The 15,825-nt window shown below is 39.9% G+C and overlaps 1 protein-coding gene across 5 annotated transcripts in view; it reads left to right on the top strand.

Moving 5' to 3' along the window:
- The window catches only part of gmeb1 (glucocorticoid modulatory element binding protein 1), a 59,571-nt gene that overhangs the window by 26,366 nt on the left and 17,380 nt on the right, over positions 1-15,825 (top strand). For all 5 annotated transcript variants that reach the window (XR_015091061.1, XM_086062015.1, XM_086062014.1 and 2 more), the window contains one exon: positions 1,529-1,674. Coding sequence is in view for 4 of the 5 variants with exons in the window: in XM_086062015.1 (XP_085918141.1) it covers positions 1,529-1,674 (146 nt within the window). In the remaining variant the exon portion in view is untranslated. The remainder of the gene's footprint in view (positions 1-1,528; positions 1,675-15,825) is intronic.

Here is a 15,825-nt window from a genome sequence, read left to right as displayed (position 1 = left end):
CTTCTATAAAACACTACCACCAAGAATGAAAAAGTGTTTTTTGATAGCAAAATACGTTTATTTACATTCAACAGTGTAACAATTTGACAACAATTTGGCAAACTATTTACAAATGTGTGCAACTGTGGTGCTATTTACAAATATGTGGATGTTTCAACGACAGTTTTTCTTTGTGTAACACTCTCCTGCGTGCAAGGAGACGCAACCGCATTTGCACAACAGATTGCCTCTTCGCGTGCTCCACTTTCTTGCCGGCCGTTTTTTTCCGGGGAATAGCAAGTATATACTGCAGTGTGTGTTGCCATCAAGTCTAATATCAGGATCATGCTACGGTTTCGTTACGTCTCGCTTCCTCGTGTCCTTCAGTTGCTATACCGGGTGGTAAGAGATGTTCTGATCCATCTTATCCACTCCATTCATGGTGGCATCGTAGTCCAGAAACAGTGTCTTCTCCGTGATCAGACTGTACCCGCTCCTCCGATGAATATGCATTGGACTCGGGGTACTCTTCATTGTCCGATCGAATGTCCGCTTGTGCAGCTCCGGCGTTAGCAGCGGTAGCCGCGCTTAGCCGGTGAGGCTTACTACGTGTTCATAACAGTCGCGTCAAGGCTTCCAACTTTGGCGTCAAGCTCGGAGTCATCATCATCATCATCATCAATCTGCATTGGTCGATGCCAACTCTCCATCGCCCGATCGAATGTCCGATTGTGTAGAAGTACCCGGTCGGCTATTGTGCGCGTTTTGCGGCCTTAGCAGCACTAGCCGCGCTAGCCGCGCTTAGCCGGTGAGGCTTACTACGTGATCATAATAGTCGCGTCAAGGCTTCCAACTTTGGCGTCAAGCTCGGAGTCATCATCATCGTCGACATCAATGCGCTTTTTAGTATTGATTGATGCTTTCCGTCTTTGAAAAAAATGCTCAAGCGTGAGCTGCTTGCAACCGGTTGCTTGGTCAAGCCATTGTGGCTTGGATCAGCCATTGTCTCCTCAACACTCTAGCTCCGCCTCACGTCTTCTACTGACGCCCACGGTGGGCGGCCCATCCAACCTTGTGCAAAGAGAGTCATCGCTGCCCTCTAGGGGCCAAAATGAGTCTTTTACTAATCAGATCTGCCTGATACTTTCAGCACAGCTGCCCAAGGCTTTCCTGCACCCGTTTTCAAAAAAAAACAAAAAAAACATAGGGGACGTCTTTTAACGTCCTCGGCGCCCTTCCCTAGGTTTATGCTAAACGTTTTATAACGTTTATGGCAGTCAAAGAGTTAATGAAAAGTGGCTAACCCGGGAATTTCCCTGGAAGAGTTGGGTGAAGTGGCTGGAGAGAGGAAAGTCTTGCCTTCCCTGCTTGAGCTGCTGCTCCATTAACCCAATCCTCGATAAGCGTAAGAAAATGGGTGGATGGATTATTCAAAATAAATGTGTTCAAGTACCTGCCCTAAACTAGACATGCTTATTCTTTTAATGCTGAATTTCTTTCTGAATTTCAAATAGATTTTTAGCTTCATTAATTTTCTCCACTTCCTCAGAAAGATTATGGATTCAGGCCAGCTTGACTTCTATCAACACACTACGTTATGTACGAACACTTGCCGTAGCACCAAGTTTGATATGTTAATCAACAACACGCGGTTCCCACCTGACAGCAGTGGACTCTCATCCACATCTTCTCAAGGTAAGAATATGTCAATTTGTTTAAAAAATATATATATTATTATTATATTAGTATTATTATATTTTGTATTATATGTGATGCTTTTTCATATTAATATTGTTGTTATTACATTATGTATTATATGTGATGCGTTTTCACAAAATTTGGCTTATGTCTGAAAATGAAAAGGTTGATATTTACATAATCTAATTCTACACTAATTTCCCTTTCAAGTGATGTATAATATGTGGTGGTACGTCCAAAATTGACGAAGTTCAAGCAATTTTTTTTTCATTTCTTGAGAGAGCTCAGTATTGTTCATGTGGTAATCTTACCGATTCGACATGTCATCATCATTGCTCTTCTTTTCTTTTTTTTTGTATGTGCGTGAGTATGTGCGTGTGTGTGTGTGCATATGTGCGTGTGTGTGATTATTCACCTAAAACCTATTAAAAATCCCATACCGTTCACCTAAACCGAACACTTCCAGCCAGAGTCGTGAGGCCGTCAGGAGACCCGAGGAAGGACTAAAGAAAAGAAAGGAAAGTGAAATCCAGCACCGACCAGACACCACCCACCGGCCACCAACCAGAGTCCTTTACCAACCCCAGAAACATCTAAATTCCAACAAATCAGGGAGACCTCAAGAGACCAATGGAGAGACTGAGGAAAGGAAGGAAGGACAGACGAAGCAGAGTGAGATCCACAGAATCCCGCTAGAGTCGTGAAATTGTCAGGAGACCCGAGAAAGGATCAAAGAAAAGAAAGGTTTCATTTCTTGAGAGAGCTCAGTATTGTTCATGTGGTAATCTTACCGATTCGACATGTCATCATCATTGCTCTTTTCTTTCTTTTCTTTTTTTGTATGTGCATGTGTGTGTGTGTGCATAAGTGCGTGTGTGTGTGCTCATTATTCACCTAAAACCTATTAAAAATCCCATACCGTTCACCTAAACCGAATACTTCAGAATCCCGCTAGTCGTGAAATTGTCAGGAGACCCGAGGAAGGATCAAAGAAAAGAAAGAAAAGCTAAATCCAGCACCGACCAGACATCACCTACTTACTACCCACCGGTTAACCAACCAGAATATTTCACCAACCCCAGAACCATCTAAATTCCAACAAATTGGGGAGACCTCATGAGACCAAAGGAAAGACTGAAGAGAGAAAGGAAGGATAGATGAAGCAGAGTGACATCCACAGACATCAGCCTCCACCGATTCAACGACCAGAGGAAGAAGCAGATTGTGCTTGAATTTCGGTAGATGCTGGTGTGGTGGATCTGCTTGCATGCTTGAAAACCTCCACCAAAGAAGGGAGCCGTCGACCCCGACCAGGACAGAGCAAGCACAACCCCCCAGGGCCTCCCAGGCCGCGGCAGCGCGAAGACACAACTCCCAGGCCCCGCAGGGGCCTCCGGTCGGAGAGCAAACCCAGTAGCCCGGAGCACCCCCCAACACAGCCCGCGCCCCAAGCCCAACGCAGCAGAACAGGGCACGGCAGGCCCACCAGGCACCCCACCGGACCACAGCCCCTGTCGCCCCCAAACTCCCTGACACCCACCCACCCAGCCACTCGTACAAACCTCCCCTACACCAACAAGTAGCCCCGCAGACCCCACCCCCATCACCGCCAGCCACCCAAACCCCGGGGGCAGGAGGCGCCCCCAGCACCACCACCCCCGCCACCCAACCCCCCAACGTGACCCCGGCGGGCAGATGGAGACAGCACAACGGGGCAATAGGGCTCGCCCCCCGGATACTGGGGCCCGCCTGAGGTGCCAGGAGGCAACTGCCCGCCTAGTAGTAGACGACAAGAAGGGCAAGGGGCAGTGGCAGGGCAGCAGGGAGAGGGGGGAGGAGGAGGAAGGGTGACAAGAGAGAAGAGACCGGGAGGCGAAGGAGGACGTGCGGGGAAAGAGCGAGGAGGGAGAGGCGGCAAGGGGGAGAAAGGGGAAGGGGAGAAGGAACCACGGGGCACCCCGGAGGCCCACCTGCCCCGAACCGCGTCGCCGGACACAGACCAGGGTGAGCACCACAACGCAGCACCCCCCAAGAGACCCAGGAAACAGCCGCCACCCAGTAGCCAACAAAGGGACAGAGCCCACGCCCAGCCAGGGGGGACAGCACCTAAAAAGTTAACCCACTAGCATGCAGTGATTCCGAATATTAACCCTTAGTGCCCATTGGAAATGAATCTTGAGGAGTTGGTGACTGTAAGGTGTCATTTGATGTGGTCTACTCGATTCTGCTGGTAGCAACTGGGTTCCTGACTATAAAAACACAACAATTAGTTACAAATTGCCAAATACAGAAACAGCAATATAAGTTATCGCGATGTGGTGGCTCTTGCTAACGGAGAATTACGTGACCAGATTTAGATTAAATGATTCTATATACGTAGACTATGTTTGTATAAATTTTGATATTTGTTTTTTATTCGAAGCAGATATTTTTTCCATTAAATTGTGATTTATGAGGAGGTTAGACCATTGGTCGATATTCAGTTTGTTTATTTTTCCAGTTAACAATTTTTTTTTTTTGGGCGATAGTAAGAGCTACGTGTATGTTTTGGAGATAAAAGTATCCTACAGTCCAAGATAGCGGAAAGTTTTTCTAAGACTTTAGTCCAGAAATACATAACCGGAGTGCATAACCATAAAACATGAAAATAAGTGTCAGCAGTGTTTTGTAAACACTGGAGACAAATGTCTTTGTCTGAGAGTCCCATTTTCTTCATCATGTATTGAGTATGTTCCATGAATAATTTTATATTGGATAAATTGTAAATTTGTGTGTTTTGTCATTTTAAATAAGTTTTCACAAACTTGAATCCAAAAGTCAAATTCCGGAGCTATAGACAAATCTGTCTCCCATTTTGAGATGGGTAAATACATTTTATCTGTATATGAAAGCAACTTATATATTTTTGAGAGGTTTTTTGTTGTTGTCAGAGAAAGCTTTGTAATATCTTTAGCTAAAACAGCCGTTTGGAGCATACCCCAAAGTTGTGGAATTTGTGTCTTTATCATATTTTTAACTTGCAGATAATGTAAAAAAAAAAATCAGTTTTTCATTTTGTATTTTTGGAGCAAGTTTGTATATGATATAAACATATTATCTGAGAAAAGATGGTGAAGATGTGGAATTCCTTTCTGCTCCCACACACCTAAATAAAACGATTGGTTGTTAAGTTGAAAGTCGGGGTTATGCCATATGGGAAAAAGCCCTCAGGGCTCCACTTGGGCTTTTGGAATTTCTAGTGCCTTCCACCAGGCGGTCAGGGTGGCGGAAATCATTGGATTTTTAAAACAATTGTGTCGCTTAATCGATGTTGTAATAAAGAGTAAATCTAGAAGTCTGAGGTTATTACAATCCTTCTGTTCTAGTTCCGGCCAACAGTTAGTATCTCTGTTGGGTTGTACCCATAAAATTAGATATTGTAGCTGGTTAACTCTTTGGCTGCCAGTTTTTCAGAAAAGGGATGCTGTCAGTGCCAGCCGATTTAAGCATTTTGACTGATCTTTCAAGGTCCACAGAAAATGTTCTGTTTGGACTATGGAAACACACATACTACCAAATGAAAGAAAGAACTTTCATCTTTCATTAGAAAAAAAAGTTTGTTTCTACCTTATTCTGTTCTTTAGTAATCAACAATAGAAAATGGTTATTTTCTCCGAATGCGCTTGTTTTGGACCAAAATACGGAGAAATCAAGCTTTTAGTGAAACGATATTATTTCATGCACTCTAGTCAATTTTACACTTCTTTTTGTCCATGTATGATGCCACAAACACCTAAATAGTGTTTTACTTCTATAAAACACTACCACCAAGAATGAAAAAGTGTTTTTTGATAGCAAAATACGTTTATTTACATTAAACAGTGTAACAATTTGACAACAATTTGGCAAACTATTTACAAATGTGTGCAACTGTGGTGCTATTTACAATTATGTGGATGTTTCAACGACAGTTTTTCTTTTTGTGAAACACTCCCCAGCGTGCAAGGAGACGCAACATGATTTGCACAACAGATTAGTTTCACTGCGATTGCCTCTTCGCGTGCAGAAGCTACACAGGATCATGTTACGGTTACGTTACGGTGGTGTTACGTCTGGCTTCCTCATGTCCTTCAGTTGCTATACCGGGTGGTAAGAGATGTTCTGATCCATCTTATCCACTCCATTCATGGTGGCATCGTAGTCCAGAACCAGTGTCTTCTCCGTGATCAGACTGTACCCGCTCCTCCGATGAATATGCATTGGACTCGGGGTACTCTTCATTGTCCGACCGAATGTCCGCTTGTGCAGCTCCGGCGTTAGCAGCGCTAGCCGGTGAGGCTTTATGACGTGAGAATAAAGGCCGCGTCCAACTGTGGCGTCAACCTCGGGATTCACCATCATCATCATCATCATCAATGTGCATTGGTCGATGCTTTTCGACAACTCTCCATCGCCCGATCGAATCTCCGCTTGTGCAGAAGTACCCGGTCGGTTGTGCTGCGCGTTTTCCGGCGTTAGCAGCGCAAGCCGGTGAGGCTTACTACGTGATCATAAAGGTCGCGTCAAGGCTTCCAACTTTGGCGTCAAGCTCGGAGTCATCATCATCGTCGACATCAATGCGCTTTTTAGTATTGATCGATGCTTTCCGTCTTTGAAAAAAATGCTCAAGCGTGAGCTGCTTGCAACCGGTCGCCATTGTTGCATCATCATTCATTGTCTCCTCAACACTCTAGCTCTGCCTCACGTCTTCTACTGACGCCCACGGTGGGCGGCCCACCCAACCTTGTGCAAAGAGAGTCATCGCTGCCATCTAGGGGCCAAAACGAGTCATTAAACTAACTAGATCTGCTTGATACTTGATACACAGCTGCCCAAGGCTTTCCTCCACCCGTTTCCAAAAAAAAACAAAAAACATAGTGAACGTCTTTTAACGTCCTCGGCGCCCCCTTCGTAGGTTTTTACTAAACGTTTTATAACGTTTATGGCGGTCAAAGAGTTAAGGTATATATAAAATTTGGTGCATCTCGACCTTCTTTGCATTTGCTTTTCTGAAGAGTCGATAATCTTTGTTGTTGTTTTTATTACAGTAGAATTTTGTAACGGCCGAGTCCAACGACTGGAACCAGTTAGACATAGGTTTGAATGGAATCATTGAGAAAAAATAATTTATTTTGGGTAAAACTTTCATTTTAATGGTGGCTATTCGTCCTATTAGAGAAATGGGAAGGAAGATTATTCCAGCGCTCCAAGTCACTGTAAATGCTATCCAGAAGTGGAGTGAAGTTTAAATGAATTAAATCAGTTCATTTAAGTGAGATTTTTATGCCTAAGTATTTTAAATTGCCTATAGAAAATGAGTAGTGTGGGTCCTGGCTTGCGGGGTTCCATGAATTTTCTGTAATAGGTAGTAGTGTTGATTTTGTCCAGTTAATAGAATAATCTGATAAATGTGAGAATTTAGTTATTAAGTTAGATACTTCCCCTAACATAGCAGGTTCTTCTAAATAAAGTAAAATATCATCGGCATATAGATTAATTTTATGATCAGTTACACCAGAGTGAATTCCTTGGATCTTTCTATCCTTGCGTATAGCTAATTCAAGCGGCTCAATAAATATCGCAAATAATAAAGGGGACAATCCTTGTCTTGTGCCTCTCTGTAGAGTAAAACTCTGAGATGTAATCCCATTAGTAGTAACTGTAGCTTTAGGAGAATCATATAATACTGACACCCAGTGAATAAATGACTTCCCAAACCCAAATTTATTTAAAACAGTAAAGCGGAAGGACTAGTTAACTTTGTCGAAGGCTTTTTCTGCATCCAACGATATAATAACTGCCTTTTTATCATGCCGCTTTTACATGCTAATAAGGTTAAAGAGCCTCCTATTATTAATAGAGTGCCGACCTTTAATAAAGCCTGTTTGGTCGCTATGAATGATTGTCGAGATTACTGTTTCTAGACGCGAAGGCCTTAACGATAATTTTAATATCAGTATTAATTTGTGAAATCAGACATTAACTTGACGAAAGGGTGGGGTCTTTTTCTGGCTTTAATAAAAGTTGAATTGCTGCTGTGTTCATGTGTGGACGTATGTAACCATTAGTTTTAGTTTCTGTTACTACTTTTAAGAATAATGGAGCAAGCATTAACCAAAAGTAATTAAAAAATATAGCCGGATAACCATCCGGGCCAGGTGCTCTGCCATTCGGCATACTATCTAGAGCACCGTACAGAGGAATGCATCAATATGCTCAGGGTTAGGCTTGTTCGTTTCTGAGTATAGGTTGCAATAGTAGTTATAAAAAAAATGTGATTAATTTCTTCTGGTGATTGTGTGCATTCACTAGTTGTCCCTTTAATAGCCGTTATAAGAGATTTTTCCCGATTGGGTTGAAGTTGGTTTGCAAGAAATTTACCTGATTTGTTATTATACTCAAAGTTGTTGTATCTCAATTGTTGTATTATAAACTCTGCCTTTTTGGATAACATATCGTCTAAATGTACTTTTGTATTTTGTAAGTAAGTCCATATTTGGTTATCTGGATTTATTGCGTATTCATTCATCAGTTGTTTAATTTTATCTTCCAGGTCTTTTTCTAATTTTTGATCCTGTCTTTTTACAGGATGAATATGATATAATTTTACCTCTAATTACCGCTTTCCCAGCTTAGATAGAGATAAGTCTGGAGAGTCATGTATTTCCAAAAAGTCTGCCCACTCTCTTCTTAAATTTTTTTCAAACTGCGTAATTTAGCAGTGAGATGTTAAAACGCCATGTCGGTGGTTTAAAGGTATAATCAACTTGTAGGGTGAGGGAGATGTATTTTTGTACCAATTTTATCAGCAATAGAATTATTTCTAAGAAAAAAATTAATTCTTGAAAATGACCGGTGCACCGCGGAAAAAAAGGTAAATTCCTTCTTAGTTGGGTTTTTAAGTCTCCAGCTGTCGACGAGGCCAAAATCATCCATATATTCCCCTATTACTTTAGTAGATTGTAATTGCCTTATACATGTATTATTAGAACAATCTATTAATGGATTTAAGATATAATAGTAGAGTTCGCTGCTAAATCAAACAGCTGAGAGAAAAATACATGGAAAAAGGCCGGATCATCATTATTAGGGGCATATAAATTACCAAATGTATATATTTTATTAAATATAGTCACCTGAATAATAATCTATCGGTCCTCTGGGTCTGTTACGGTATTATTTAGAGTAAAGAAGAAATTCTTATGTATGAGTATACAGACTCCTCTTTGTCTACTGTTATAAGGGGCACTTGACAAAAATTCTTGTCAATAAGTAATTTTTCTTCAGATTTTTGTAGGTGTGTTTCTTGTAGGAAACACATATCTGCTTTTAATTTTAAGAGATGGTCTAAAATGTTTATTCTTTTTGCCTGTGAGCGAGCGCCACACACATTTCAGGAAACTAAAACTAATTAATGCATACAAACAATATAAACTCAGTCCTGTGTAAATATCTGTATAGGCTACTTGTTAATATTGGCATGTTATAGGATGGAATCAAAGTGGTTAGGTGGTTTATGAATTGTGTGAAATGAGGTGACGTGTAAGTGAATATAACAGTGAAAAAATGGGGAGGGAGGTGGATGTGAAGGAAATTGGCGGGGGATTAAACATGTAACAATACACCAGTAAATGGTAACCTAAGCGAGATTTTTTGTTTAAATATATTTTAGATATAGTTATGTATTAATATTATATTTGTAGTTAGAGTAATTTCAATGTTTTGAGAAAAACACATTTAAATTTTTTGGCAAGTGCATCTTTTAAAGGTCCATAGCAACCGGTATCTTAAGAAAAAGATATTGATACCAAACTTTCAGGTAGTGTTGAGAGATCCCTGGAAAGTCAATTCCAATAGCAGGTAAGGGCATCATCAAAGATTTTGACCCTTTAATTAATACCTGAGGAAGTTTGACATCTCAACTGATGAAATCGGGCAAAAATGCTGATTATGGCTCCATTTATATAAATCATTTGTTAATGATGTTAGAGGCAAGGAACTTCCAGTGTTTTGTAACAGGTGCAAGAGATTTAGCCCTATCTTGCAGCTCGGCTAAAAACTTGCCCTAGTTACAACGTACATTTTCTACAAAATTACGTATTTTTTATAAACTCAGACCAAAATTTAAATGTTTGTACTGCTGGGAAATGAAAATAGAGACCTTAAGGGAGTTATTTTGGGAGAAATCTCAAGATTGACATTTTTGTTCAAACGATGTAAAACTAATCTCTGTGACATACACCTTATTTTGTGAAACACATCACATATTATTATTATTTACCTTGTACAAAACATGTAGTATTACAATTTTTGCACAATAATGTTGGTTGGTCTTGGGGAAAAAAAATCTATCTGCATTTGCAAATGGTTGCAGCCTTTTTGGGTAGTGGCCTTGCCAGAAATGGCAGTTGCCATGTATATTTTTAATATAATACAATACGTTTCAATGATTATTTCATATTTAGCGTCCTTATAATGTATGGTTTAATCCTTTAAGAAGAATATTACTTGCAGTATGTCGTGTAGTTACTTTTTTGGCTGCAATGTGATTTTTGCAGTATAAAAATGCACTTGAGTTATTTAATAATACAGTGGTCCCTCGCTACTTCTCGGTTTACTTGTTGCGGATTCACTATATCGCGGATTTGGATTTGGGTCTAAAATTCATACATTACGGGGTTTATCTTGTACCTTGCTATTTCGTGGGTTTTTCAGAGATTATTACCCCCGCACCCCCTTCCAGATTTACTGTATCCTTTATTTATGCTGCTATTTTTGTTATTATATTTAAAACATTTTTTAAAGTGTTTAGAAGGGTGGAAACTGTGTGGTGGCTTTCTTATGGCTCAGAAGCAGTTTGGGATTCTCAGAGGACGAACACTTTTACACTCGCTCTGTGATTTTCACTGCCTTTTGTGATTTTACTCCCTTGTTGCGGTGGTAATCTATACTGCTGCAACATGGTAAAAAGAAGAATAAAAGTGGAGGAAATTGAGGAGATAAAGGCATCTCTTCCTAAGATAAATGCCAAGATAGAGAATGTAATGCTGGAAGTGAAGAAAGACATAGAACCACTTAGGGAGATCTTGAAAGTAGTACAGCACCTGCGGAAAGATCTGGAAGACAAAGACCGGCGTATTGGTTCCTTGGAACTAAGAGTGGATTAATTGGAACAGAGTGCTCGCTTGAATGATGTGATAATCAGCGACATTAAAACCAAGCCGTGCACGTACGTGCAAGCTGCAACCAGAAGTCGTGATGATCTTGGCATCAACACTGATACTTAGACAGTGGAGCAACAGGTGATATCTCAACTCAAGAGATCTTGAGATAACTGTGGAACCAGAGCACATTGAAATGTGTTATCCACTTCCATCTGGGGAAATGAGGCCACCTACAGTGCTGATTAGACTCACCGACAAAAAGAAAAAGATAGCTCTTCTGAAGCAGGGTCCAAAATAGAAGGGCAAGAACATCAACATTAAAGAAAATCTCACTAAAAAGAATGCCGGTATTGCCAAAAAGGCATGTCAACTGAACAAGAGCTGGCTGATTGACACCAAATGCAACATCTTCATCAAAACAAAGGGGCTTTCAACAGAGCAGATGAAAACAAGGACCTTTTCTACAAGGGCTGGGTTTCAATTCTAATTTCCTCTATCTATTAAATTTTAATTCACAAGAGTTCAGTCTGATTTGATTTAGATTTTTTCTGATTCGATTAACTTCAATTCAATCCGATACCATTAATTATGGCACATCAATTCTTCTTGAATGCCAAGTACATGATAAAAACTCCATAAATATCCACAAGTATTAAATTCCAAAGTCAAATGATTTAGTTTATTAATGAAAGTAACACATGTTATAATCACTGTGTTACACGAACAGTGACATAAGCAAGGATGAGATGAAAATATTTTCATAATCTAATTCAATAATTGTAAATAGAAATTGAAAAGATTCTGAATTGTCTTACAGTGCAATAAGTCAGGTCTTTCATAAATGTAAGAAAATATTTTTAAATTCATGTGAACATTACATTTCAAGAAAACAGTAAGGTACAAAAAAAAAGCTTTTAAAATTCTATTTTCTTAAAACATTTATGTGAAAAAGAGATTAATAAAGATAATAATCGATTCATGGGTTTTTGAATCAATATCGGGCTTGAAAAGGAAAATCAATTTGATATCGATTATTTGATTATTGATAGTTTTTTTAAACCCAGCCCTGTTTTCTACCAGGCGAGCTTGTGGTGGTGAGCGTTCACGCCTGGGCTGGACTTTTATGACAGACTACGCGCTTGATAGCTGGGGGGTATGGAGAGGCTTGTGCCTAGCCCCCATGGATGTGGAAGACGTTGAAGATGTGTACCTCTTCGTTTGCATGGCAGTCGGGATGCTTGTGCTGGGGTATGGCAAACCAAAGCAGGGAGAAGTGTGCGCCAATGCTGTGGACGCGGTGATCAGAATGCAAGCTGACCTATACATGACCTGTGAGACCACGTCACGGGTGAATGCTGACTTAGCGGCATCCAACAACGCCATGGCTTAAATGAGAGAGGACATCGCCACAAAGCTGTGCGAGGTGGGGAAGAAAGCAAGACAGTAGAAAGTAGGGCTGGGTATTGCCATCAACCTCACGATACAATACGTATCGCAATACTTATGTATCTCAATACATGGTCTTTATACGTATCCTGACAGTTTACATTGCTTTACATATATTTTTATTATAACAGCCATATGGATATCTACATGATATGTTTATTATGCTGGATGGCAAAAATGTTTTTGTTAGCAGCTCTTCTGGTTTACCACCAAGTGGCATGCGTGGTCTAAGCGCATGCATTTCAGAGCAATCACAGATCACAGACACACCAGGAAACTTTACAAATAGGCATGGGCCAATATGAGTAAAAATATCAAAGTATTAAAATTACAGCTCTAAAATGTGCTTATTTAAAATATTTAGAGAAATAAAAAAAAAACATTTAATTTAGTTTTTAAACAAAATATAGTAAAATTGTTACATTAAGAAACATGTACCATGTTAAGTTTAAATAAATAAATAAATGTTGATAGTCTTCCTCTGTTTTTAATTTTTATTAGCAAGTGTCCAATAATTGGTGAGCTATTTTTTAGAACAGACTTGAATTCGTGGGACATCTATACATGTACACTTTTTTGGGGGGATTAAGTTAACCAGTGTCTCTTTTCTCCGCTCTCCCCACTCTCTCCTCCTGCTTAACTTCAGAGGCTGCTGCCGCACAGCCCTGCAAGCAACGAGTCGTTAGCTGCGTATTTACAAACTAAAGTGCAATATCAATTCAGAAAGCTGTGTCCAAGTCTCTCGCTACAGATGACAGTGATTAAACGGAAGGACTGACACGGGCTGCCATGCAATTTCAGCTGGTCATCGCAACTGACTTGTCAGGCCTCATCATAATGGAATGAATCTGCAAATGATTTAAAATCATCATCGGACACTTCACTATAACAAGCAACTGGAAATGGTCAATAAAAGACATGTGCGTTTACTCAAAATGAACTGATGGAAACGTGTACAGAAACACGCTCTATTGGGACTGAATGACAATGATGAGCCACAATGACTGTCAAAATTAATATATGAATTAAGTCATTGATGATTGAAGCATCTAAAATGTATTCAGGGGACGGGGTTTTAATAAGCCATGGCTTCAATCCGACAGCCCTTTTTGTTTTCGGATGTTGTTGATGTTGTAAATGATATGTGGTTGGTAAAGTCTGTTGTAATAACATGTTTGAAAGGGGGGAAAAAACAAAAAAAGACTTTGTTTATCCGTTTACGTCCTCTACTTTGCGGAAATTCACCCATTGCGAGTGGGCGTGGAACCTAACAACCGCGAAAAGTGAGGGAACACTGTAATAATATATAATAATATTTAATTATAATAAAAATATTGAATATTTGGCCATTTCTGGGATTTATATCTTGTTCAAGCCATTCCTGGTCGATGCACTTAACTAGTGCTGGGGGAAAAGTGAACCAGGTTGTGTAAGTTGACCTAAAAAATAGTTGACACAGACATTTCCAGTATCTATAAATGTCCATTCTACTGTCCTTACCTTTTCACAGTCTATTAGCGCCCTCAATTGGCGCAAAGATGATACTGCTACCAGACAAAAGTCAGTTTAGAATTACTTTAAACACGCCGTGATCTTTATGAGGTACAGAGAATGGATGTATGGTGGATGGGTCACCACAGAAATTATATACTATATTTGGCAGTTTTTACACCAGATGCCCTTCCTGACATAACCAACCCATTTTTATTTGAGTTTGGGACAATAGTGGCTGGAATGCAAAAACAGTGTAAAAAGGGTCCTGCCTGTGGACCACCTGTATCCAATGGCAGTGGTGCTTGACCACAGGGTGAGAAGTTAGAACCTACTATCACTAGTTAGAACATACTGTTACCTTAGAATTTCTAGTTGGACCATACCATACGGTGCTTGTGTATAAGTTGGAAAAGGAAACTAATTTGTGTGAAAGTGAAAGACAGTTGGCATAGCAAAAGCTTGTTACCTGGAAAAAATCACTAAGCAGAGATCAAGTGTGAGTGTAAGGGATGTGATTATTGTGGGAAATTGTAAATTGAAATTGAAAATAAGAATAGCTGCATCTAAAGTGCTGTAATGATAGTAAATGTAATAAAACACTGAAACTATTAGCCGCTGTTCGATTCCTGCTCTCTCCAAGTCATGTGTCGTTTTGTCCTTATGAAAGTCACTTCACACACATTGCCTCCAGTGCCACTCACAATGGTGCGAATAAATTGGTGGTGGTCGGAGGCAAGGTTATTTTAGTTAACGATTAACGACAATTCAGAAAGTCGTTTTTCGTTTTCCGAAACAAAAAACAAAACCGGAGGGAGAGTTGGCTCATCACCATGGCAATTATTTAATGCCAAATTGTTGCTGTCGGCACTCGCCAAAACACAACAGCTCTGTGCTGTGAACACAGGTTTTTTTTTTTCCTCAAACGTGATCTCCCGGGTGAGATGTGGATTTGCGCCGCATACGCTTATACTAAAGTTGCCATCACTGAAACTATCAGAAGGGGAGAAAAAAAAAGCTGAGTACACCATCGAACGGACCAATCACGAGCAATGTTGTGATCCACCATCTATGGCGTACAAGATTTGGAGACGATGAGCAACGCAGTACTTGTCGTTAATGACTGGCGTCGATCACGTGATGTACGCAGTTCATTAACGCAATGTTGTTACAATGTGTTTACAAAACTAAAACGAACTATAATTATAGCGAAAATGTCCTTCGTTTTAGTCTTTGGTAATTAATTTAATGCATGAGCCATTGGGGATGATTTTAAATGTCATTTTAAGTTAATTAATTTTGTGGACGTTTGGAATAAGGACGTTTGAAAGTGTCTCATAGAAGTGACGTCATCTAGCAGCAGCCAATAGAAAAGCACCTTCAGATGATGTTGCTCCTAGGCGACAATTTTGCACGCTTGACTTTTGGCTCCAATGGCTCAGGTCGCCTGCTTTTTCATTTAACTCAGCTGAAATGCAACGCTAGGTAAGAAATGTGTTACTTTTTTCCTTTTACCATGGTGTTTTTTAAATATTGCGCACAATACACATTTAAAAACAAAAACGAATACTAAAAGTAATTAACTAAACTAAAACTAAGCATTTTTTAACTAACTAAAACTAATAAAAACTTACAGAACCACCCTGAAAACTAATTAAAACTAAATTTAAAAAACTAAATTCAAAACTAAAATGAAAATTCCAAAACTATAATAACCCCGGTCAGAGCACACTGGCAGCCACGCTTCTGTCAGCCTGCCCTAGGGCAGCTGTAGCTACTTACGTAGTTTACCGCCACCAGAGTGTGGGTGTATAAATAATGTATCCATTGTAAAGCGTCTTTAAGTGTCCAGGAAACCTCTGTATAAATCTGATGCATTATTATTATTATTATTATTTCGTCCCTTACTGACCGCCAGAGGCGGTGCTGAACAGCACAGAAATGCCTTACTCATAGAAACGTACAGTAGTTCCATATGTAACTTTCATTTCATGCTGAGTTGAATGCCAAGGAATAAAAATGGAAAGAG

This window comes from Leptonotus elevatus, chromosome 19, assembly GCF_054856555.1.
Source record: "Leptonotus elevatus isolate MCC_2025b chromosome 19, RoL_Lele_1.0, whole genome shotgun sequence".
NCBI classification, from domain to species: domain Eukaryota; kingdom Metazoa; phylum Chordata; class Actinopteri; order Syngnathiformes; family Syngnathidae; genus Leptonotus; species Leptonotus elevatus.
The sequence above is the reverse complement of the archived record's forward strand: the minus strand, read 5'-3'. Positions and strand labels throughout refer to the sequence as shown.